General features: G+C 27.1%; 1 protein-coding gene across 1 annotated transcript in view; it reads left to right on the top strand.

Moving 5' to 3' along the window:
- Positions 1 to 26,295, top strand: part of LOC105845985 (uncharacterized) — a 99,716-nt gene that overhangs the window by 51,713 nt on the left and 21,708 nt on the right. Inside the window, exons 12-16 of the mRNA XM_065812373.1 lie at positions 71 to 138; positions 752 to 822; positions 905 to 1,011; positions 16,753 to 16,847; positions 24,475 to 24,569. Of these exons, the coding sequence (XP_065668445.1) occupies positions 71 to 138; positions 752 to 822; positions 905 to 1,011; positions 16,753 to 16,847; positions 24,475 to 24,569 (436 nt within the window). The remainder of the gene's footprint in view (positions 1 to 70; positions 139 to 751; positions 823 to 904; positions 1,012 to 16,752; positions 16,848 to 24,474; positions 24,570 to 26,295) is intronic.

The following is a 26,295-nucleotide window of genomic DNA, read 5'->3' as shown; positions in this document are numbered from 1 at the left end:
GTGTGTACTACTTATAAAAACTGAAAAAAAAAGGAAATAAAGAAACATGTTTCATTGAAATATCTTTTAGACTAATAGAACTCCTGTCCAATGTTTGCAAAGATTTCAAAGAACTCTCAACAAAGATATGATTAAAACGTATGTATATTGTAGAATGCAAGATTTTTACTTCTATAAGGATCCTAAAGTGCTAATAGTTTTTCTGTTAGATAAAAGTTGTTTAAAAGGATATTTAGGTTTTATAACTAAACAGTTAAAGTTGTCATATTTTTGTATGAGTAGGAGGAACTTGTAAACCTTGAATCGTAATCCTAGTGGTGATAAATAAAAATACTCAGTTCTGTAAAACAGTATAATGCTAGGAAGTTGAAAAATATACTTCATATTAAAATAAGAAAATGGCATTGCGGAAACCGTTTAAACTCCTCAAATACGGAAACATGAGGGTTAAACAGGCTTAAGTTTAGAATGTTTCTTAGATAAATTTTATTAACATAATAAAATGTTAAAAATCATTTTTTTTTACATGAACCATTATTCTTCTTTATAATAATGTTAATAGGAGTAGAAGCTGCAGCAAAAGTAAATTTACAGATTAGGTATTTGTTAATGAACAAGTTCTCTTTGCATCGCTTGACTTATATTTAAAGAAGTCATAATTACCTAGAAAAGTATATTTTTGCATAAAACTTTGTTAAGGAAATAACTTCAATAAAGAAAAGGAGTTTTAAGTGTTGAAATAATTTTTTAGTAAATGGGATGAAAGCGATGATTTAAAGCTGAAGGAAGCTGTTGCACTATATGGTCCTAAGTGGGTTTTTGGTAAATAACTATACTTTATTTTAATTTTAATCAAAGATGAATTACAATAAATTATTTTGATTTATCTGGGGTTATTTTTTAGTTGCTGAATATATGGGAAACAGAACAACCAATCAATGTATGTTTCGTTGGGAAAAATCAATAAATCCTTTAATCAAAAGAGGAAAATGGTCTGTTGAAGAAGATAATGTTAGTTTTATTTCTTCATTGCAAAATTTATACTATTTATCACCATAATAAATTGTGTTATATATAATAACAGACCTTAAAAAGTGTCAGGTTTCTTAACAAGGTCTGATATATATAATGCCTGTAGGTAATAATACTTAAGAGAATACAGTAATTAAACTTTTAAAATCTAAAAATAATCATTCATTCATAAATTTGTTATATATAGAAAATATAACAAATTTATGAATGAATGATTATTTTTAGATTTAAAATTGTCTTTTAACGCAAGTTTTTCCATTTTCATTTATACTTGGTTGTTCTTCATTTTTTATTTATGAATGTTATGTTCACAATTATTTTTTGGTTAATTGATAAAATCACAAGTTGTTCACAATTATTACTAAAATTAATTCGATTCATACAAAAATCAGTAATTAAAACTTAAGAAATTTGTCCATAAACAATGGCATCCTCAAATATAATAAAAAAATGCAAACAAAAGATTATTATGTTATGCACACTGGTGAAATCTAGACTGTTTAGGTTGAAAGGTTAATTCTTTAATAAAATTGAAATGCTAAAATGTTTAAGACTATTAATACAGACAGAATTAATGATTTTTTGAATTTTTTTTGTTATAAGATGTTATATTCATTAGAGATAGTCAGTAATTAGAAGTTAAAAATTTCCAAATTCAAAACATTGCAATATGGTTTCTGAGACCCGATTTTTTGGCAGAAACCCATTTTTTTTAAAGTGTTAATAAAGATTTTTTTATGCGGTACCTTAAAGTAAACCCTTCAAAAAGATATAAAAACGGGTCTATTTTAAAATTAATAGCTCAGTTTGTTTGTAATATGCACTCAAATTGAGAAACTCAAATTGAGAATATTTTTTACCTCAGCTTAGTTTACAGAGAGTTAGCGTAAAGTGAGCTGTTAATTTAATAATACATAACCTTTTAAATAATTAATATTTTTGATTTCTGTAAAATTGGGTTATTTTTATTCAAGTATATATTTTTTTTAAATATTTAATTAAATTAAAATATCGCATTATTATATTAATTATGTAAAAGCAATAAGTGCGTAGAAGTATTTCATCTTTCATTACTTTTTTCAAAACTTTAAATTTATTTTTAAAAAATCTCCGTATTTCTCCAAAAATATTTTTAGACAATTAAATTTTGTTAGTTTTCAGAAATATATTCCAATTTTCAAATAGTTGCCCCAATTAAAAATATATATGTTTGTTTGTAGTGATGTATTGTTTCAAATACGAGGATTTATTTAATGTACAACTGGAAAAGAAATATAAAAATGAGAAAAACTCAAATGTTTTTGAGCATGTCATTCAAATAGTTGGAAATGATATAACAGTAGCTATTAGCAATAATATTCAAAAATAAATATATTGTTTGTGCAACTCTTTTGAACGAAAAAAGTCAAAGAGCAATGGACCGATTTAAAAGTAAAAATTCAGATTGGTTGAAAAGAGAAATTACATTTACTGATGATACAGTTCCATTAACATCTTCTTTCAGTCAATTCCATCAAGGTCTTCTGGACGACCAAGTTTATCATATACCAGAAAATATGATTAGGCCAAGAGATTGAAAGCGTCAGAGTTATGTCAAGATAATTCGCACAAAACATCTCTTATACTGCAAGCAGTAGGTATGGCAGCACGTCAGCAAAAGAAACATGATTTAGCATTGGTTCTAAAAGAATTGAACAAAAAGTCCATCTCAGCCAACTAAAATTAAAAAAACTATATTTTCAACAATAGGCTGTACGTTATACAGCGGAAGACGCATTATAATTAATTTTGCATTCCAATTTAAGTAAACAACAAACATTAGACAAGAAGCTGTTACCAAAAATTGTAATAAGTATCCTGAGTACAAAAAGATATGGAAATGTAAATTGGCATGTAGACCAAATGGTATATCAATTTCCGATATCATTGCACATGTACCATTAATGGATTTATTAGAATATACAGTGAGATGTATTGTACAATTACAAAAAAAAAAGATTTTTCAGCACATAGAATCCCTTAATACTAACAAAATTATAGCCGAGACAATATTAAGTTATGGTTTTTACAGCAGTTCTGGTCATTCAACCTATAAACAAAAGTTTGATACTGCTGGCTGTCATTCTGATTCAAATTTATTCGTGACAACTTTTGTACCACTCCATTTGAACTCAGAGGATAATAAAATCTTATGGAACAATCGCACTCCTCAATCTGTGCAGTTTTGTAGACCATTTAAAATTGAATACATAAAGGAATCCACAGAACACATTTTGAAGAAAAAAACATGGTATTGACAAACAAATTGATAAGTTAGAGCCATAAACGATTTTTTTGTCTGATAATAAAAAAATTCAAATCAGCTTTACTTTATTGACGCTAATTGATGGCAAAAATTTTAAATACATTGACCGGAACAAAATCAAAATAAGCTTATCCAATATGTGGAGCTACTCCAAATGATTTTATTAAGTGCAGGAATTCAAAACCACAGAGTTATTTAAGCCTAAACCTAATACTTTGCAGTATGGTATTAGTCCACTACATGGTTTGATTTGTGTAAATGGCAAATTCAAGGTACTTATAATAACAAAATCTTTTTATGTAGAAAAAAAAAAATACAACAATGGTTCTCTAAAAATTTACACCTTCATGTGGATAAACCAAAAGTAGGAGGTTTTGGAAGTACCAATGAGTCAATACTGCACATTAGGCATTTGAAAATGTTGAAAAATTTGTCGAAATAACTAATGTGGATGAAGAGTTTAAAATTATTCTTATTTCCATCTCTTGCCAGTATCAAATTAATTAAAATAAATTTGAAAAATATTGTTTTGAGACGGCAAAACATTATATTTCTAAATAAGCTTGGTATCCGATGCCTACAACTACACACAAAGTTCTAGTACAAGGCAGACAAATTCTAGAAAATACAGCACTACCAATTGGTTATTTTGGTAAAGAAGAGTCTGAAGTAGGAATGGCACTTTTACTTATTTTGATGTAAAAACGTGAATTACTTTTAAGCGTAAATTACTTTATTAATTCATATAAAAATATATAAATTACTTACATTAAAGTTAATTTGTTTTTTTTTACATAAATTGTATAACGTGTAAAACTTAATTACTTAAGTTTTTTAAATGAGTACCTATTACTTGAAAAAGTAATTTACTTTTACAAGTAAAATTTATTTGCATATTTACTTTTACTTGTAAATGTAACTTACTTTTAATGGTAAGTCGTGTAAAGTAAATTACTTTGAAAAGTGATTTTGGTTATAATTACATAAAAAACTTACATCGAAATGTAATTTACTTTTTATACGTAAAAAAAGTTATTTATGAAGTAAACTTATGTAAATATAATATTTAAAAAACATAACACTTACCTTACAAAATAAAATAAAACTACATCATAACAAATCACTTTTACCTGTAAAAGTAACTAATTAGCAAAAACAGCTTACATAAAAGTAATTTGAAAAAAATTGTTATTTACAATTACAAATAAAAGCAAATTTTTTCTTAGAAATTTTATACTTTACTTTGTAAGTAAGTAAAATGGAAGTTATATTATTTACTCTCTCAAAGAAAACGTCATTTCATGTTGATTTAACATAAATTCTGAGATTGGTAGCGCATTCAAATCCATAGCCTGTTTGAGGGCACTTTTGGGTAATACTTCAGGTAATACACTGATGTATGTGGGCAGTGTTTGTGGTGGGGCAGCAAGAAAGGATTTTTTTCATGGATATCATAAAGGGTAGTTCTATTATAATTAGGGGGAAATATAGTCAACATGTGAGTATACCAGTAGTGTAGAGACCGGTATACTGCATGAGTGCTAATAGGGGCTGCTAATAATCATTGATTTTTTTTTTTTTTTTTTTGTTGAGCAGAAGTAGGTTAGTGGCCATAATGTAACTTTGATGGAAATTCATTTGGTGGTAATTCATACACGTGTAAACCTTGACTAAGTCACTGTTAGTTAGAGCGCGCTTTTTCTCCAGTTTTTTTCTTTGTGTTTGCCTATTTAATCAAGTATTTTGTTATGGTAATATGACGCAACATTTTTGGTATCTGCAAGGGCATTGACTGCTAAAACAGTTTTTAAAAAATTATAAATCATTTAAACTATCTGATATAATTTGTATGATTAAAGGAGTGTTCATCAAACATAATCTTTTATTACGTTTTATCATATATAATCTATTTGAAAAAAGATGGTAAAGAAAGCTGTTCAATCTTCTACTATAGCTTGTGGGCACCCTAATAACCTCCTTTTTGTTGCGTTGGTGTCTAACCCGCACAAGGATGATTAGAAAAATAAAATCTTATTTGATTAAAATAGTGTTTTAGAATAAACTTGTAATTTTTTTCAAACGTTAGTTTGACCTCACAAGTTGTTTGTCGGCTATCAGTTGTCCCAAAACATTGCGAATGATTTTTCACTACCTTCCAGACTAGCTAGAGCTCTGAAACTTCCAGCATTTGTGTAAATTTAATAAACATACATGTTAAAATTATTTTCAGAGCCAACTGGAGAACTACACTTTTTTGAATCTCTTTTTTAGATTTTAGTTTATAACAATTATATAAACAATTTTTTTTTTACATTCTAAACAAAATTTAAGTTTATTAACAAGTCTCCAATGTTATGCAATAATCTTTTAGTGTTCAAAAATTATAACCATTTTAATTTTGAGCAACCTCCCCAATTATTTAAGGGATTTAAAATATTATCTTTAATTAAGTTATAAGTTTGTCTGACAATGAAATTCTGTTTCTCATTCAAAAGTTTAAAGCAAAAGTCAATTTAACTCTTTTTTTGTGAATAAGTAATCAAATGATGCAGACTTCATCGTTAAAATTTGTTGAAGAATAATGAAGAAAATTAAGTTTTTATAAGTGACTTTAGTCTAAAAGGTCATTCGTATTTTTCAAACAATATTATCAAATTAATTTTTTTTTCAAATTTAATTTGGTCATTGATTATTTTTTTTTATTACATAAAGATGTTCTTTAATGCAGTGGCTGATTTTTAATTTTTATAATTTTTTTTCCTTCTAAATTTACAGTTACAAACAATTACTTTTCTTTTGTAAAATATACAAATGGCGGGGGCCAGAAGAAGACAAAAATAGTCTTATCGCTAAGCCATTAATAATCTGTACATAATAAAGTCATTTTAAATTTATCATTAAAAATTGATGATTATGTGTTTTTCTGAAGTTTGAGTTTAATAAGTTTATTTTAGTTGACAATTACTGTTTTGTATTTTTTGGAAATATACCTGAAAATAATATCTAAGTAGCTTAAATACCAAGTTCTCCTGTTTTAGCATGTTAATTTAGAAAAAGACAAATATTTTTCCAAAATAACATACTAAAACAGAAGAAATATTGCATAAATAACAGAAATTTTGAATAGTTTAATTTTTTTAACATATGTTTTTAACATGGTTTTAAAAAAGTTTATCCATGAAAATATAAATTAAACAAAATGCAAGATTTAAATTTAAATTGATTTAAATACAAGTGGTATTGCATAGTATTATCAAAAGCAATAAAAAAATGTTCTATAATTTGAAAATGCAGCTATTCCTTTATCACTAAACCGATTAAAATTACTTAATCAACAGCATTCTTTAACTGATAGTATTATAATATAGTTACATACAATTTAGGTTTTTTAATGTGTTGTTAAAAACCATAATAAGCTCATTTAAAGACTTTATGAATAACCAATAGTATAATGATGTCTACTTGCATAAATTTTGAAATGTAATATTAATATAATTATGAGAAACCAATAATTTTGGTTAATATATATACTTTTGGTAAATAAAACATACTTGAGTGTCAAACTTAAGTATGTTCTTGTTTATTTCACATTAGAGTGTTTAGGAAAAGATTGAAACAGCCACCTCATTTGGTTAGGGTGTACACTTTATATTATCATAACTTTTAAATTTTAAAATCTGTCGAATTTATTGTAAGAAAATAAAAAAAATAAAAACTACTAATTAGTTGCCCTCACATTTAGGTAGGGTTTTTTGTTTCCAGACTCTAATCACCACAAGTTTTAATTCTTAATCTATGTATAAATAATTGCTTAGATACAGATCGGGTTATTACACAGTATATTACACAGTGGCATAAAAAAATATGCTTGGCCAGTAAGCAGATGTGGCCCAGGTGCCTATTTTCTGTTTTTCTGGACCAAGAGTTTTTACTAAAAAAAATCTAAACTCTTTAAATACATCTTGAGGCTCCTAAATCTTGCGGCCCTAGGCCGGGTTGCTTGAGGGACCGTAACTTTTGCTTACACTGCCCTTGCTGTAGTTAGGTCACTGATACTACACTCAGATAATGTTATTTAAATAAATATTCAAAAATTTTACATGCCCATTTAAAATAAAGTAGTTCTTAAAACCAGTGCCAGATTAAGGCTTGCAGGGTCTGGGGATATTTTTGAGCAGGTGGACTTTTTTTGCCACTTTAATAAGAAAAATCTTATTAAAGTGGCAAAAAATTTTGGGGCTCCATCTGCGGGACATGGGGTTGTAGCCCCATAATTCAGGACTGGTTTAAACTTTCTCTCCTTAGCTTTTAGATAATAAAAACTTTTACGCAAAAAACCTTTAAAAAGAACTAACCATTATGCCAATTATGCCTTTCAAGTAGTCAACCCTTCTGAGTTTCGCATGGATATATGCACCTTCTGCTCACTGCCATGTTTCAGGTTTGTCTGATTTCTAGATTTTACTTTTTTGCATTACTATAGAACAAGATCCCTATCAAAGTTATTGAAGAATATAAGTAAATTAATTACTTATTTTATATAGCTTGCTTTTAATTTATTTTAGAAAATATATAAAATGTCAGCTTATGTAATTTAAATTTTATTTTATATAATTTGTTTTAATAAAAATTTGTTATTACTTTTAAAATAAAAAATTCCTACTTAAAAAATATTATTTTATTGTAAATTTAATTTACATTTGGTAGCATATTACTTTTATGTTATTTTTTTTCATATGCAAGTTTTTTTAATTTTTTTTTTTTAATTTTTTTAAAATTAGTTTTATAGGTAAATGTAAATTACAGTTTAAGGAACTTTTATATTATGTAAAATAATTTCTCAAAGTAACTAACTTTTATGTAAAAGTAAGCAGATTTTTTATGTGACTTACTTTTTCTTGTAAAAGTAAATTACTTTTTGATGTAATCTTCTTTTACATAATTTACTTTTGAAAGTAAAAAAACTTTCAAAAGTAAATTATGTAAAAGAAGTCACACTATACATCCATCTGATCATCTTCTCTTTCAGCAAATACTGCATATATATGAAAGGATATTGTATGTCAGCATCTAAATAAATAGCAAACATATATGTTTATACCCATAATATGTATGCATAAAGCGCATATTGGAAGCTTTTATTACTTCTGGAATAAAATTCCTTCTCTTCAATTTTAAGTCAAGCCTCATTCTTCTCCACATTTTTCACTATCTTGAGCAGTTGCTTTATTAAATATTGATCTTTTTTTTTTCATCTTTTTTACAATAACATCTCTCTTAAGAACAAATGTCCTTTTATTATTGCAAGAAGCCAATGTAAAAAAGTTCTGTCTGATGTTAAGTTCTGTTCTCAGAAATCTTTCTCTAATTTGACTCTTGAATATAATGGGCATACTCTTCCTGAAAGTTAAACAGGTTAGTCCATTGTTAAACATCGAAATCATTTTTGCTTCTAATGCTAAAGTTAATTATCAATTAAACACTTCTACAGTTTGTGCTTCAGACAAGATTTCCATCAGTCTTAAAAAAGTGTTCTCCAGAACTCTTTTCAAATTTTGCTAAACTTTGAAAATGTGCAAAATAAGTGGTTCCATTTTTTCAAAACTTTAGAGAACACTTTGACCTCTCCAACTATCTTACGATTAATCTTCACTCTGTTATTAGTTTCTTTATATAAAAGTTTTGAGGTTATTAAATTATTTCTTTCGAACTGCAATAGTAAAGTGATTCTTGATTGATATTTAGTTATTCCTGAAGGCCTACACTCTACTATATTTCAAGTAACTTTAAGGGTACCACAATGTTACGTCAATGTTTTACTTTAAAAAAAGTCTTGATGTACTTTATTATGTGAATTAAAATTGCAAATTGTAGTTTTTAAATTTGCTGCTAAAGTTGATTACCACTAAGTGAGCATTTGCTCACCGCAGCAATTAAATAAATAAATGTTCTATCTTTACTCCTGTATTGTTTCTTATCTACTCTATTAATCTTCATGAAATCTAAAGTGGCTCTATTTGCTGACAACTCAACTTTATACTCTTGTTTTGACAAAAAATCTTCACTTTTTAATTGCTTAGAACAAGCTACCAATTTTAAATCTGATCTCTCTTCTGTAACAGGCTTGCAGTGGCTTATAGATTTAAAATCTGGGCTTAAAATCCACAATTATTGTTAGACATCAAAACTCATTTATTTACTGCAAAAAAATATTGCAATATTGTTGGCATTCCTATATTGACGAATAATAACCCTCTTTTACTCAGACAAAATCTAAAAACACATTGTAAATGTAATTAAACCTGGTTTATCTGCATTATTGAGCTACTTTCCCATTGTTTTAAGGTTGCATTTCTTTCTTTTTCTACAAATACAGTTATGGTCAATGCTTAAACAACCTATCATCTCTATAACAATAAACCAAAGCTCATTCTTGCTTGGCTTTTTATTCAACAAGTTGCATCCTTTTACTGTATTTGTCTCTTCATGCTATAAAAACTTTTATTAATCCAGTTTTTTTCCTTGAACATCAAAAAAACCTAAAAGTAAATGTAAGCATAAAATTATAATATATTAAGTAATGTAAATTATTTTCTAGCCCCGGCTATCAAACCCTGCTAAATCTTATAATTTTGCTGGGGCCGGGTTTGCTAAAAGACTCATTTTTAGCCCCATACACCTTCTAGTCTTCACATATCCTGAGTTTTCTAAATTAAGATAGTATCTAAAAGCTGCAACTTAACATAAACAAAAAATCTTTAAATATATGAGTTGTTTATATATTTGCTTAACTGTTAACCTTTATCTTTTAACTTTTTTATATATGTTGCTATGTCATCAGCATAATCTTTATCTTGAGTCTCATTCAAAAGCAAATCTTTACTACTAAATGTATGTTTTAATGACATTTGAATCCTTTAGAGTAGTTTGTAAAATAAAAACTTTATTTAAATAGTTTGTTAAAAGATGGTACAGACACTTTAATTTTTTTGTTCTAGTTTTCATCAGTAAATAAAGTTTTGAATGAAAACCTCACATACATTATATCAAGTATCTCTCATCCATAAGACATCTCTCATAAAACATCATAAAACATCTTTCAACCATAAGACATGGATGTATAACATTCTTGTAGAGCATTGTTTAAATCAATTTTTATAAGCACATTTTTTAAAATATTGGTTCTCAGATCTCCGAAAATATTTTTATCTACATCACAAAATAAATGAGAATATTTTCCCCATGTTGTGACAAACATACAACTGTGTTTAGTAGTTAAAGATCTGCTGCCGGTTAGAATTGAAATTGTTGAGCTTTGTTTTCTCTTCAAGATTTATGTGGCTATGCTAACATTTTTGGCAAATACCCCTACCGTGTCTCTGGTAGTACTCAACTTGTTTCTCTGCGCAGCGGCCTTGTTTGTCAAGGTTTGTGTTTCGGAGTTATAGAGTTGAGAGAGGGTTGTAACCACGACTAAAGTAGCCTTTAACCACAACTTTAGTGGCCTCCATGGTATTGGGGAGAGGAATTAAAAAAAAAAATTATCAATATTAGAACTAACACCGGTATTCTTGGTTTCTTCGGAGTCAAATTTCACTTCTTTATTAAAAACAAATTCAAAACTATACTTATTTAAACTGTTCAGAAAATTATATTTTCTTTTAATGCCAATTAATAATGACAAAAATATATATTTAATCTTAAATCTTAAAAGGTAATTTTATTCTTTTTACTATGAGTAACCACCCCTCTAAAGTAATAAAAATTCAACTTTTTTGGCTGAATATAGATAAATCTTGCAACTTGAACATAACCCAATAGGGTTGGAAATAAGTTTAGAACTAAAGTTTATGTTGGCGTAAAGTTGAATCAGGGTTAGTAAAGTATTCCCAGTTGCTAGTTCAGTACGTTTTAGATTCTTATAATAAAAAGAAACACAATAAGCTTTCACAATAAGGAGAAATGATCCCATGATTTGTTTGGCATATTTAGTGTATCAATAATGCAAGTGTGAATAAAAATAATTAATAAATTTTATTTTATTTTCTAATTTTTTGTTAAAACTTTGACTTGTGTTTTGTGTGTGTGTGTGTATATATATATATATATATATATATATATATATATATATATATATATATATATATATATATATATATATGTATATATATGTGTATATATATACACTATTGTGAAAAAGTTAAGAACCACAAAAAAAAACAAATCATAATTTATTTTTATTTTTAAATTTTTTTTTAACCGAATATATTTTTCTGGTAAAAAGAATAATAATAATAAATTTTAGAAAATAGACAAACAAAATAAAAAATAATAATAGTGATAAAAACTTTTAAACAAATATAAAAAATGTATTTAAAGTTTTATAGGTAATTTTTATTTTAAAAAAGTTGTGAAAAAGTTAAGAACCACAGAATAAAAAACGATTACCACCTAATACCGCGTAATTCTACCATGAATTTTTAAGCACTCATTTATACGATTTGGCATTGAGTCTATTAAATTCTCTAAAATATGTTTGGGAACATTTCCAAGTATTGCTGGTAAAATATTGCGCAACTCCTCAAGGCTCCTTAGTGCTTTCTTGGCAATCTCTTTATCAAGCCAACTCCAAAGATTTTCAATGCAATTTAGATCTGGGCTATTTGGTTGCCAAGTTAGACGCTCAATTATTTTTACTTTCGAACCATTCAGAGACAATTTTAGCCCTGTGACATGGTGCATTGTCTTGCTGAAAAATGAACGGAACGCTTTGCTCAAGTGCATCAATTGACGGTAACAAGTTGTTTGTTAAAATATCGACATAATAAGTAGAGTTGAGTTGACCATCAAATAATTTAAACATACTGAGACCATAATATGTCATGCAGCACCATATTCCAACCGACCCGCTACCTTGTTTTGTTCTTTGAACGATACAATCGTAATTATATTTTTCTGAAGGCTGCCTGCGAATCATAATTCGGTTTTTTCGGTTATCAACCTCGATATTCATCTCATCACTGAACATTACTGTCCTCCGTTTTTGTTTAGACCATTCTTTGACGCTTTGGCAAAATTCTTTTCGCTTTTTTATATGTCGTTTGGTAAGTCGCGGTTTTAGAACAGCTTTTTTCCATAACATATTGTTAGCTAATAGTTTCCTACGCACAAGTGATGCCGAGGCTTGGCGTCCATTTGAAAGCTTCCATTCCCTTCTTAATTCATGCAACGGCATGGTTCGATTTTTCTTTGCCAACCTGATTAAAAGGCGATCATCATTGGGTGTCGTCAAACACGTTCTTCCAGAACGATGGCGATCAACGTAAGATTTCGTCTCTTTGAATCTTTTGATGATTGTTAGCACCGAACTATGTGATCGCTTTACTATTCTTCCAATTTCGCGAGCGGATTTACCTTCCTGGTGAAAATGCACCACTTTTACACGATCTTCATAGGTAATAGCTTTTCTGCTCATTTTTTCAAAAGGAAAGAATTTTTTTTTGTTTGAAATTAAATACTTTTTTTAAAAGTATTTAAAAAAATTAATTTTTTTCAAATGTTTTTATTGGTTCTTTGGTAATAACTCAGGTCATTAAAAGAATATTTTAAAAAAAAGGGAAAAATAAATTTAAAAAGACGTTTCCGCCGCATTTAGCACAAAAAATTCTTTGTGGTTCTTAACTTTTTCACAAAAAAAAAAATAAAAAAAAATTAACACATAATATTTAATCCTTATTTTTTATAGGTTCTATTAACTAACTTTCAAAAAAAAAAATTTTTTCTTTTTTCTCATGCTATATTTAATATGTTTGAAAAAAAAAGACTATTTTATTATCTATAGAATAAAAATTAATTAAATTTATTTGAAAAAAAATTTTTTTTTTATTTAGTGGTTCTTAACTTTTTCACAATACTGTATATATATATGTATATATATATAAATATATATATATATATATATATATATATATATATATATATATATATATATATATATATATATATATATACATATTCTTCTCTTTCTCTATTTCTATATATATATACATATATATATATATATATATATATATATATATATATATATATATATATATATATATATATATATATATATATATATGTATACATATATGTATGTATATATATATATATATAAATATATATATGTATATATATATGTATATATATATAAATATATATATGTATATATATATGTATATATATATATATATATGTATATATATGATTATGTCAAAACACATTATTTAATTGCAGGAAGTAATTAAACCACAAAATCACAAATTAAAAGACTAGATTTTTTTTAAAAACATTCTTAATGTATTTTTAAAACATTCTGAATGTTTTTATTTATTTTTTGTCAGGTCAGGTTATCCTGCTACTGGTATTATGTAACCCAGTACAACCTGCTTCATGTCCTGCTGCCTTAAAAAGGATACACTTTTTTAAGCAAAGGCTAGAAGAAGTCAACTTCGACTTAAAAACCCCCTGCCTTGGGGCTCTTGGTTGAGTAAAGGCTAGATATGGTGTCTCAACAAAAATACTCATCCTGGGTAGATGTTAAACACATCCAGCTACTGTCTTGTAGAAGGATGTGTTTAACATCTCCTAGGCAAAGACTTAAGGGGTAAACAGATTCTATCTGTTGACCAGCCTCACACCACTTCTTTATCTATTAGGCTGGCATAGATGTATTTTTAATACATTGTTGCATAGGTTTTGCTTGTGTCTCTGTTTTTATGATTAACTCATTCTATTATCTCCTAATGAGTGTACAGCTCTAGAACTCAGTTTTATGGTTTTGAGGCCAGCTTGTAGTCAGGTTTCCCAAACTCTGTGGTAGCTCTCAGAGAGGCTGATTCCATCAACAGCTGAAAAATATCAGAGTACTAACAGTGCCATGTTGCCCATAAATGGTGTCCCTGTTCATACTTTTGGTGTGCATTGTTGAGGCCACATTTGGAGCCCTTTGCTTCGGCTTAGGGTTTATTAATAGTAAAAAGGCAATTGCTTTGACTATTAAAAAAGTGTACTGACTACAATCTATGCTTTGAGTCAGGTTCTTTAAAAAATTTAAAATGGCTAAAGTACCAAAAACTATGAAACACAAAAAACCCTCACCAAGATCTCTAAACCATAATTCACTAATATTCTTGGTCTTTAAAGTAACTTTTCTTCTTTTGAATCTTATCTCTTGCAACTTGTTTCTCCGCGCAGCGGCCTTGTTCGTCAAGGTTTGTGTTTCGGAGTTATAGAGTTGAGAGAGGGTTATAACCACAGTTAAGTAGCCTCCTCATCTGAAGTGGCCTTCTGGGCCTTGGGGAGGTGAAATAACAAAATAAAAAAAAAAAAAGTTCACCAGACCTACTTGATCTTTGTGTGACGAATTTGAGTTCAGCTGTCTCATCTTGTGATCATAGTGTTGATGGTTATTTACATTTAATTCGTAAAGACTCCAATAATAAGAAGCCAACACTGTCTGATTGCTTGGAGGGGGCATCTGAGCTTGAAAAGGATCTCACTTCTGCTACAGCATGGGCTCACAGTGGCTGGTGAACTTCAATTCAGATAAAACTCTAAATAAAATTTTTCAGCTAATCATTATCCCAATAGATAAAATTTTTTCAGATAAAATTTTTTCAGCCAATCGTTATTGCAATAATTTAGATCTTCCTATATTAACGATAATCTACTCGATGAGTCATCTATCCTTCATCTTCTAGGATTAACTTCTGATCTTTCTTGGAAACTGTATATCAAATCCATTTCAAAATTAGCATCTGCTAACGTTGCATCTCTTTATCAAGCTCGAATTTTTCTTAGTCCATATTCTATTCTTTATCTCAAGGTAAGACAAGGTGCAAAAACGCATTGAAAACATAGTTGGAACTGCTCTTGCAGCCAACCTCCAACTATTATTACATTGTCGTAATGTTGCTTCTCTTTCTCTTTTCTACAAATACTGTAATGGACACTACTCTAAAGAGCTAGCGTCTCTTGTGCCATCTACAAAAATTGATTCTCGTGCTACTTGTCATTCAATTAAATCTCATCCTTTTTCTGTGACTGTTCCTAAGTGCTCCAAAATCTCTTATTTGTCTAGTTTTTTTCCTCGAACATCAGTTCTTGGGAATTCGTTTCCTTCATCTTGCTTTCCTCATTGATATAATTTGTAATCCTTTCGTCTGTCAATTGTTATCTTGCTCTACAAACTTCATCTCTTCCAGTAACTTCCAACTCTAATAGTGTTTGCTTGCAGCCTTGTTGGAAGCGAAGATTTAATATATATATATATATATATATAAATTATGTTAGTGTATTCTACAAACAGAGTGCTCAATGTTCTAAAAGAACAGAGCAATAATAAATTAGTAAAAACACTTATCTAATTTTTGATTACTTCAGTACTGTGTTTCACCATCAGTAAGTTCATCAGGAAGAATCTCTAAACATAAAAAAGTTTTCAAATTATAGAAAACTTATTTCACAGGAAGATGGGAATTGTTATAATTAATTATGTAATAACTGTAGTATTTTGCAATCAGGAAGTTGCATTAACTACATTAGATAATTAAAAAATCATGAAAAGAAATCTTTAGAATTAGGATAAATTTGGACTGGTCACTTGTTTTTATAATTTTTTAAAAGGAACTTTTTTTCATGTCTGCATTTAGAAATTAATTCTGATTTTTTATTCAGTAAATTTTCTTGATCTAAATAAGTAATAATTTCAAATTTTTCTTCTAAACATAGTATACATTTTTTGGAAATGTTATTATAGGCAGGCGCAGTTTTTAGGATAGACCAGTTTAATTTAAAATTAATATTTTTTTCTTTTAGTTGCCAATTATATTTAGACAGCATAGTCTCTTTTGAGTATTTTTTATGTTTAAAAGATTGTTTGTGATTAGCATAATGTTTTTTCCATTTGCCCTCGGTTAAGCCAATATAGTTATATTGTGATTAATTATATTGTAACATTATATTTGCTTAACCTACTGATGGTGAAACACAGTGCTGAAGTAATCAAAAATTAGATAAGTGTTTTTACTAATTTATATATATATATATATATATATATATATATATATATATATATATATATATATATATATATATATATGTATATGTATATATATATATATCTTCAAAAATATATATTTATATATGTTTATATATATATTTATATGTTTATATACATATTTATATTTATATATATAAATATATAATATATATATATATATATATATATATATATATATATATATATATATATATATATATATATATATATATATATATATATTCAACCAATTATAGTGATAAGTATTATAGTTAATAATAATGTAAATGTCATATATGTTATATATATGTTTGTATTGTTTTTCATTTAGAATCTTATAGAAGCTGTAAAAAAACATGGTTTAGGTAATTGGAAGGAAGTAAAGTTACATGTACCTGGTAGAACAGATGCTCAGTGCAGAGAAAGGTTTTTTAATTTTTATGTTTTTAAACTTTAAATAATTTGTTAGCTAGCTTTTATTTAGCCAAACAATTTAGACTGTCAAATTTTATATTGTAAGTAACAAGGAACTTTTCCAATAGTTTCTATATTTTCTGAAATGTTATTTAAAATGAAGTCAATGTTTAAAAATTAGTTTTTTAGCATAGTTTTAAAAAATTCAATTTTTTTTTTATGGTGCATGCCTTAGTAGTTTTTTGTACATTGGTTTAGTTTTGCTTACATCTGATTAGTTTTGTGCAATTTTTAGTAAAAAATCTGAAAATCTAATATAATATTTTGAAATTTTATATAGAAAATCTCTTGTGCTCATATTCAATAAATTCAAAAGCATGTAAAGTTACAAAATCAACTGTTAGAATTGTCCTAAAACTATATAAGGAGTAACTATAAGCAGGAACACAGAAAAGTTATGAAAAAATCAATAGTTTTCATTCATCGAAATCCAACTCAGTCATAATAACATTTAGCTACAAAGTTTAAATGCAGCATATCTTTCATTTAAAGAGTATTGAAAAAAGAAAATCTAAAATCACAAAAAAGACCAAAAAGGTTTCTTGATGTAGAAATTAAGACAATTGAACAAGCTAAAAATTTGTTTAAATTAACGATGAAAAAAAATTTGTGCATTTTAGAAGATAATGAAACTTACTGTTAAAAAGGTGACAATACTTCCTAATAATTAATACTATTATTAGTTAAAATGTTATAAATTATCGGAAATTGAGAATTCTTTTGCAAGCTCCTTATATGGCAGTCCATTTGTAAATGAAGCAAAACTTTGACATCAAATTATATACATATACATGCATAAGATATGTAATTGAATGCTTCAAAAATAAAACTTGATAAGCATTACTTGATAATTGAAATATCAAGAAAATGTGAGATATCAAGATGCACTGAAAGCAAAATCAAAGACAAATTGAAAAATGGCCTCCCATTAAGTTTTCAGAGACAAGGCAAATGTGGTTGAAAAAAGAAAATAACATCAACAGAGCTAATGTAAAAAGTGTAAGCAAATAGATTTGCTTCATACTCAGCAATTACCATTAAGTCAATCAAGGTGGGACTAAATGTAGCAACATTCACTGTTTAACAAAGTTTGTGTGGATTGGGCATCAGAAGTAGAAGGCCAATGCAAAAGCCAAAATTAACCAATTCTCAGAGAAGTGCCTAGATTAGGCAAAAATTGCATTAGTCTCACTGATTAGGCAAAGAATTACATTAGTTTCACTGTTGATGACTGGAAATCGGTAAATTATTATAGTACAAAGGTAACATTTTTTCTCCTTATATTCCAGTGTTTGTATTAGTGATTGTTTTTGTTCTGTTTTCTTCCAGTATGCTTCAGTGATGAGTCTACTATATGCTTCAGCGATGAGTCTACCATCAAATTATGACTCAAAAATTTGTGAAAATTTTGTACAATTTGTGATGGAATACTGAAACAGAACCAATACAAAAAAAGTCATTAAAACATGTCTTTTACCTAAATTGAAGAAGTGGTTACTAAATAAGCAGAAGAAAATATTTATGCAAGATGGAGCCCCATGCCACACTGCAAAATCCATTAAAAAATTATTGGTTTCTATAAAAATTCCACTTTTGAATTGGCCAAGGTACTCCCCAGATCTAAACCCTATAGAAAATGTATGGGACTTATTAAAAACAGAATCTTTGCTAGAAAATGTCACAAATAGGATCTAATTGATTGAAAAAGTTATTTGGCATTAGAACCACTATGCGCATGAAAGTAATGGCTTTAAATTGCATTTATAGCATGACTGAATCATCTTTATGCAGTTATATGAAATAAAAAAGGATAAACAAAAATATTGAAAAATATTGTTAATAAACATTCTTATTGTTATTTTGTATATTTTATGTTAGAAAATAGCTATACTTTATTTATATATAAAGTATTTATCTGTATTTTTATAAAAATATAAGTTTTACCTCTAAGAATTTGAAAAAAAAAAAAATCAATGTGGGGTAATAATTTCATATATATATATATATATATATATATATATATATATATATATATATATATATATATATATGTATATGATTTTTTATTCAATCGCTGATAATTGCCGTATAGGCATGAAACTTAAAGTACCATACAAAAAGCTGTTCTTTCTTCATTCATATATATACCTACATACAAACATATATACATACATATATACATATATACATATATACACACACATATATATATATATATATATATATATATATATATATATATATATATATATATATATATGTATATACTTATACATATTGAGTCAACTGGAGTAAGAGTAAATGGTTTTGCTTCAGATTCAAAAAAATTTTTAAAGAAAAAATATTTTATGTTAATTTTTTGTTTGTTTTTGTTTTAAAGAGAATTTTTTATATTATATAAATTTATAAAAATTAAGAAAAATTTTTTTTGTACTTATGATACTTAGATACGTAGATGTACTTAGACACTGGCCTTCAACTCTCTTTTGGGTATCAATATGGTGGCGCTGTAAAACATTTTTTAAATTGCCTTCGAGTCTTTCTTTGAAGTGCAACATTTGATACGTTTAAGCAGGAGTCACTGGTGTTGTTGTTAAATTTTGAAGTTGGCAAATTGTTGGAGTTTGATACTGACTGATGTTAGATGATGATATAGGCTGGGATAAGGATGATGAAGCAGGCTCGGTTGAGGATGATGAAACAGACTTGCATGAAGATGATTAAACAGGCTCAGTTGAGGATGATGAAGTAGGCTCGGATGAAGATGATGAAGCAGGCTGAGATGGTACTTGAAATGTTTGAGCAATTTGTAATTTTAATTGATGAATTTTACTAATATCAAGTGGGAACAAACCAGTGTTACGAAATCCAGCAATTATTTGTGTTAGTGTAAATGCGTCACCGGAGCTAAAAAGTTTTGCTTGTAGTTGAATAAAGTTTTCTTTTGTTAAGTTGTTGAAATTTTTAGCTGCATAAAATTCTGTAAGTAACTTGCGCCAAACTCGTTTAACGTGACAATACACTCCTACGTCTAACGGTTGAAGTATGTGGGATGAATGAGCTGGTAAACATATCAGTCTGATGTTATTGTCAATGCATATACATGCAACATTGTAAGTAACATGTGTGATGTGTCTGTCCAAGACTAAAATGTGAATACCTGTAATTTAAAAAAATATTTGATTAGTTGATTAATTGATTAAACTACTCAATTTAAGTAGACCAAACTAATTACCTGGAATTAATTTGATTGCCTATATGAATACTTTAGTGAGCCATTGAATAAATTGTTTCTCTTCCATCCAACCTGACTTGGATGTTTTAAATACGGTGTTTGGTGATCCTCCTACACACCAATCTTTGTACAGATGTGATAATGATTTGTAAACTACGAATGGTGGCTGAATGGTACTAGTAGCGTTGACACAATTACAGACTGTGTAATTAATTTTTTCGTTGTTACCAACCAATTTTAAAGGCCGCTTAGCACTGAGCCTGCAAATTATATGTTGTTTACCTTGATCGCCTGAAAATCCAATTTTGTCAAAATTCCACAAATTCACGCAGTGTTATTGTTGATATTTGCTTCAAGAAATTGTTTTTGAAGTGTATTGAAATAACTTGTTACTTTGTCTTCGGTACAAGAGGAAGCTCTGAGAGTCAAAATATTGCCTGCTACTCTGACGTTAATTTATGACTCCATCGTTTTGTGAAACCTTGATACCACTCTCGTCCTAGTATACCATTTGAAAGAAACAAATAGCTTTGATTTGTAGGTACTAAATATCCTCCAACTATTGCAATAACATCTGCGAAGGTTTTGCCAAAACCCCAATCGGCTAAACTGATAAGTTCTGAAACAAAAACAAATTCAAATGCTGTACTTAGTACGGTAGTTGTACCTCTACTATGTGATTGGACTTTGTTGTGCACACGCTTGTGAAGAGTTGCCTTTGGTATATTGTATGCCTCTGAAGCTTTACTGAGTGATATTTTGCTTTTTTTGATTTGTTCTACAAATCAAAAAAAGCAAAATATCAATACAATACAATTGCAAGTTGCAATTGCTTTTCATTGTAATTTGTTTGCATTTTTTGAACATATGTAGAGTTATATTGTTTTAAAATTTTTTAGATAAATAGTAAAGGCTGCCATGTTTATTTACTTTTTAAATAGTTAATAACTATTAATTAGTTTAACTGCGCTCATCTTAATGCATAAGTGTGAGCAATTAGCATGTTTACTCTTCCCCCGAAAAACATTTATATTGGTTTTTTGCTTATAACTTTTTTCCGGAACTAGCAAATTCAATTTTGAAAAGAGAATCTTAATCATCATAAAATTTTCTACAAAACAGCATTTTTTTTTTTTTTTTGTTAATTTTTGGTGGTGGTAAAGTCTAGTCTGGTGTAAATGAAAGGTGTTTTAAAAAACAACTTTGTGCTGTTGAAATTAAGATAACTGTTGAAGGTCAAATAATGTTGTGCTGTTGTTGTTACTTAGGGTTGAGAATCTTTTGCAGGCGTTTTTACTGGTATTGCAGATCAAAAGCTCTATCAGCATCACTTAAAAATGTTGAGTTTATGCAACAATGTATAAAGTTATAATTGGCTTCAATCAAGAATAATTTCTTTGCTGACTTAAGAAAAGATATCTTATATCACTAAAATTTCTTAGACTAAAAGTCTTATATCACTAAAAATTCCACTTCTGTTACTCAGCACTAAATGGAGCTAGAATTTAGAGTGCATTCTTTTCTAACTGTGTTAACAGTTTAGTTTTGTTTAGTAAAATTTAATTTTAGTTATGGGAGTTTTAAAGTTGATTTTTTAGAAAAATAACTTTTTTTTTTACGAGGGTGAGAATTTTGAGGTTTGCTAAGGCAAAGTTAAATATTTTTGAATAATTTTAACACCTTAAGAGATAGAGCACAAAATTCTCTACAAAGCGGTGCCTCGCATTTTTAAAGATTTTTTGTTTTAGCTTTCAATAAATGCAAAATAAACAAAATTTCTAAAACATTTACTTTTTCTTTTTTGTTTACTCTTACCCCAGTTTACTTTTTATATATATATATATATATATATATATATATATATATATATATATATATATATATATATATATATATATATATATATATATATATATATATATATATTTACATGAATATATACATATACATATATATATGTATATGTATATATATATATATATATGTATACATATACATATATATATATACATATATATATGTATATGTATGTGTGTGTATATATATATATATATATATATATATATATATATATATATATATATATATATATATATATATATATATATGTATATATATTAGCTGTTAGCCGTTCCAATGGCACCACGTATACGCAGAATTCCCAGTCAGTTTAAAATTCTCAAAATTCAATGACTTTTTTCTTTTCTTTTTGTTTTGCCATAATAGGACAATATCAATATAAATTCCCAATATTTTGCAGAGCAATTACAATAAATATTATCAGTATTTCATTAAATATTATCAATATTTCAATGCGGTAGTGGTGTAGTGGTAAAGCGCTCGCTTCATAAGTGAGAGGTTCCGAGTTCGATCCCCACCACGTCACTGGTAGTACCGCGCTCAACTTGTTTCTCCGCGCAGCGGCCTAGTTCGTCAAGGTTCGTGTTTGGGAGTTATAAAGTTGAGAGAGGGTTATAACCACTATTAAGTAGCCTCCTCATCTGTAGTGGCTGTATCAGCCTTGAGGAGGTGAATAACAAAAAAAAAAAATTTAAAAAATGAGATAAAAATATATTCCTGGTTATATGTATATATATACACATCTATATATATGATGCAATTTTATTTTTGGTACTCTGCGTCTAATTTGCTGTTGGTCAATGCACTTAACTTAAAAAACTGGTTCATATGATTAAAAATTTCTAACGCCAATATAAAATAGTATAAGTTTTGTTTATGAAGGACAGTGCAATGACAAGGCTGAGGTGACTAATGTATTTGGTTCAGAAGTCATTGCAGTTGTATGTTTCTTAATTAGTACTCTTTTATTTTTTTCATGGTTTTATTTTTTGTCATTGACTTCATAGCTAAGAATTAAAATCTTACAAAGTATTTAAGTTATAGGTTACTATGGGTACAAATCTACATAAAGTTTCATAGATTTACATAAAGTGAAGCGAAAATGAAGTTAAATAGTTTTATAATTAGAATTATTCCAAATGGTGGAATAAATGCTGCTTTTCCTTAACAAAATTTTAACATGTTTTTATAGTTTTAGCCATGAAATTGAAAGTTTTGTTCATAAATTCTTGAGTCCTGTTTTGTTACTTTTGAAAGCAGATTGCAAATTTTGATTAAAGTTAAGACTTCTATGCTATTTTACAGAATTTATGTTTTTAAACTATCAAGTAAAAGAAGTTTATAAACAACTTAATAATAATACTTGTTTAAAAGAAAACATAAAGTTCATATATTGATCACTCTGATATAAACACAGTCAGATAAAGTTGACTGCAAGGTTTATAGAAAGCTTTAAAAAAATGATATGATAAAATGGTTAAATATAGAATTTAAATTAAATAAAGCTCAATTGCAAGTTAAAACCTTTGCAACTAAGTGCAACATTAAAATCACTTAAAGACCTCTTAATGATGTTACATGATGAACCTTACAAGATCAATAAAAAATATTCTTAGTAGATCTTCTCTTCACAGAAGCTGTTTTATGCCCTTACTCTCATCAAGGTAGGATGATTAAAACATAAACAAGTTATAAAAGATATGAATGTAAAATGGATGGGTCCAGCAGTATATGTTCCTATAATTCCTAAATATATAATTCTTAGTGTTATTGTTAAACTCTGAAGAAGTAGGTTTGATTCGATGGTTTAACTAAACAGTCTGTTTTTAAACACATACCTGATATTAATTAAAACATATTGCTAGTTTTAGTTAAGAAACGCTTTTTTTATATATTGTACCTGTGCAACTTAAACTACATAAAACCTGCAATGTTCTTTGAATTTATCATCAAAACATGCTGCTCTATTCAAATGTTATACATTTAAAAAACTAAAATAAAAAGAGCAAATTTATAACATAGAAAATTTTTTTGTTTTTTTTTGTATATATAAGTTAACTGAGCTTAACACTAACCATAGACTCTTTACCTCTGGATGGACATGTTAGAGAACTGGGACCAGATCAGAATATAATTATTCTGGATTCAACATATCTGAAGAAAAAAAAGTTATTAGAAAAATAATTGAAGTACAAAAATTAGTAGAAAAATGCAAGTTGGAGTTGTTGTTAAAATTCCATAAAGTAAAGAATTTAACACCCCTGTTTATGGAAACCGAAATAAAGATGCTGTATTTATTTATTAGTATTTATTTCTGTCAAAAATCAAAATAAGGATTTTATTTTTATTTCTGGTTTTTGTATATTATTGAAATTTCAAAAACACTTTACAAGAAAACCTTTTTCAGAAACTTACAAATGAAGATGTTGCAAGATCATTGCCATGAAAAACCTTATGCCTTTATTTTATTTTAAATTTTTCTAGATATGTTTCATCATTGGATCCGCAAATTAAGTTTGGTGACTTTACTCCAGAAGAAGATAAAAAGATTATAGAATTAGTTGAAAAATATGGTGTTGGTAAGCATTTTTCATTTAATATAAATTTTTCATTGTAACTGTATATATATATATATATATATATATATATATATATATATATATATATATATATATATATATATATATATATACATACATACATATATATATATATATACATATACATATACATATACATATACATATACATATACATATACATATATATATATATATATATATATATATATATATATATATATATATATATATATATATATATATATATATATATATATTAGGTTTAGATAAAAATTACATTTTTTTAAAAATTCTCCTGTTATATCTTTAGCTTTATTTTATATAATAAAATAACACTGGATTGAAAAAATTTTGGAATAAAAGTATTTTTAGATGTCTTAACTGACCCTTGAATATTTTAACAGATCCTTTATATTATTTGAAAAAAATTTCTTCAAAAATACATCTACCTGTTACTCAAGAAATTTTATTAAATTTTTAAAAGTAGTAATCGTTTTATAAATGTTATTATTTTTGATTTTATTGCATAAAGACTATTATTTTTTTAACATTTAAAAAAAATTTTAAGTTTTTATAAATATTTTTAAAATTTATTTTACGAATTTTTAATGAATTTTTAGACATTTATAAAAGTATTTTTTTTTTATAAAAAAGTTTTTATAAAATATGATTACTATTTTTGAAACTTTAAAAAAAATTTGCGTCTTTTGAGTACAAGGTTGAAATACTTTTAAAGAAATTATTTTCAGATAACATTAAGTTTTTTTATGCTATAAAAAGCTCATATCTTGATTAAAGAATACAATGTATCAATTTCACAAGATATTTTTTATTTTTACCACTTACTTTTTTTCTTTTTCAATTATTCTGGAATGCTTCCATAAATTTTACAATAATTTTAAATTTTAATGATAAAATCTTAATTTTAAAAAATAAAAAATTAAATATGGTGTTGTTTCTTGTGAAGGCTGAGTGTCAACTTTTTTCTAGAATTTTTTTTTTTTTTTTTAAATTTTTGGTGGTAGTAAAGTCTAGTCTGGTGTAAATGAAAGGTGTTTTAAAAGACAACTTTGTGCTGTTGAAATTAAGATAACTGTTGAAGGTCAAATGATGTTGTGCTGTTGTTGTTACTTAGGGTTGAGAATCTTTTGCAGGGGTTTTTACTGGTATTGCAGATCAAAAACTCTATCAGCATCACTTAAAAATGTTGAGTTTATGCAACAATGACTTAGAGGAAAGATATCTTATATCACTAAAATTTCTTAGACTAAAAGTCTTATATAACTAAAAATTCCACTTCTGTTACTCAACACTAAATGGAGCTAGAATTTAGAGTGCATTCTTTTCTAACTGTGTTAACAGTGATGATGTGTAAGTTTCTTCAACTATTATAATACATAAACTTGTTTTTCTTTGACACGAGGCTTAGCATGCTAAAATTTGAGTTCTTTTTTAATTACCGGGACATTTTGATTATTGTTATGGTAGACTTTGTACATCATATTCATTCACACCAGCTGGCACTTCAACCTGTATTTCTTTTAGAATTCCTCTTTTGATTGATCAAAAATGTTTTTGTTGACAATTTTTTGTGAACACTTCTAAGATGCTGTATTGTCTGAGCATATATTCTTAAACCAGAATTGATTTTTATATTTGATATTTATGGTTAACTAGTTCAAATTATTGCTCAAATAATCGATTAAACAGTTTAATAAAAACT

This window comes from Hydra vulgaris, chromosome 12 (assembly GCF_038396675.1).
Source record: "Hydra vulgaris chromosome 12, alternate assembly HydraT2T_AEP".
NCBI classification, from domain to species: Eukaryota; Metazoa; Cnidaria; class Hydrozoa; order Anthoathecata; family Hydridae; genus Hydra; species Hydra vulgaris.
This window is presented reverse-complemented; position numbering and strand designations above follow the sequence as displayed.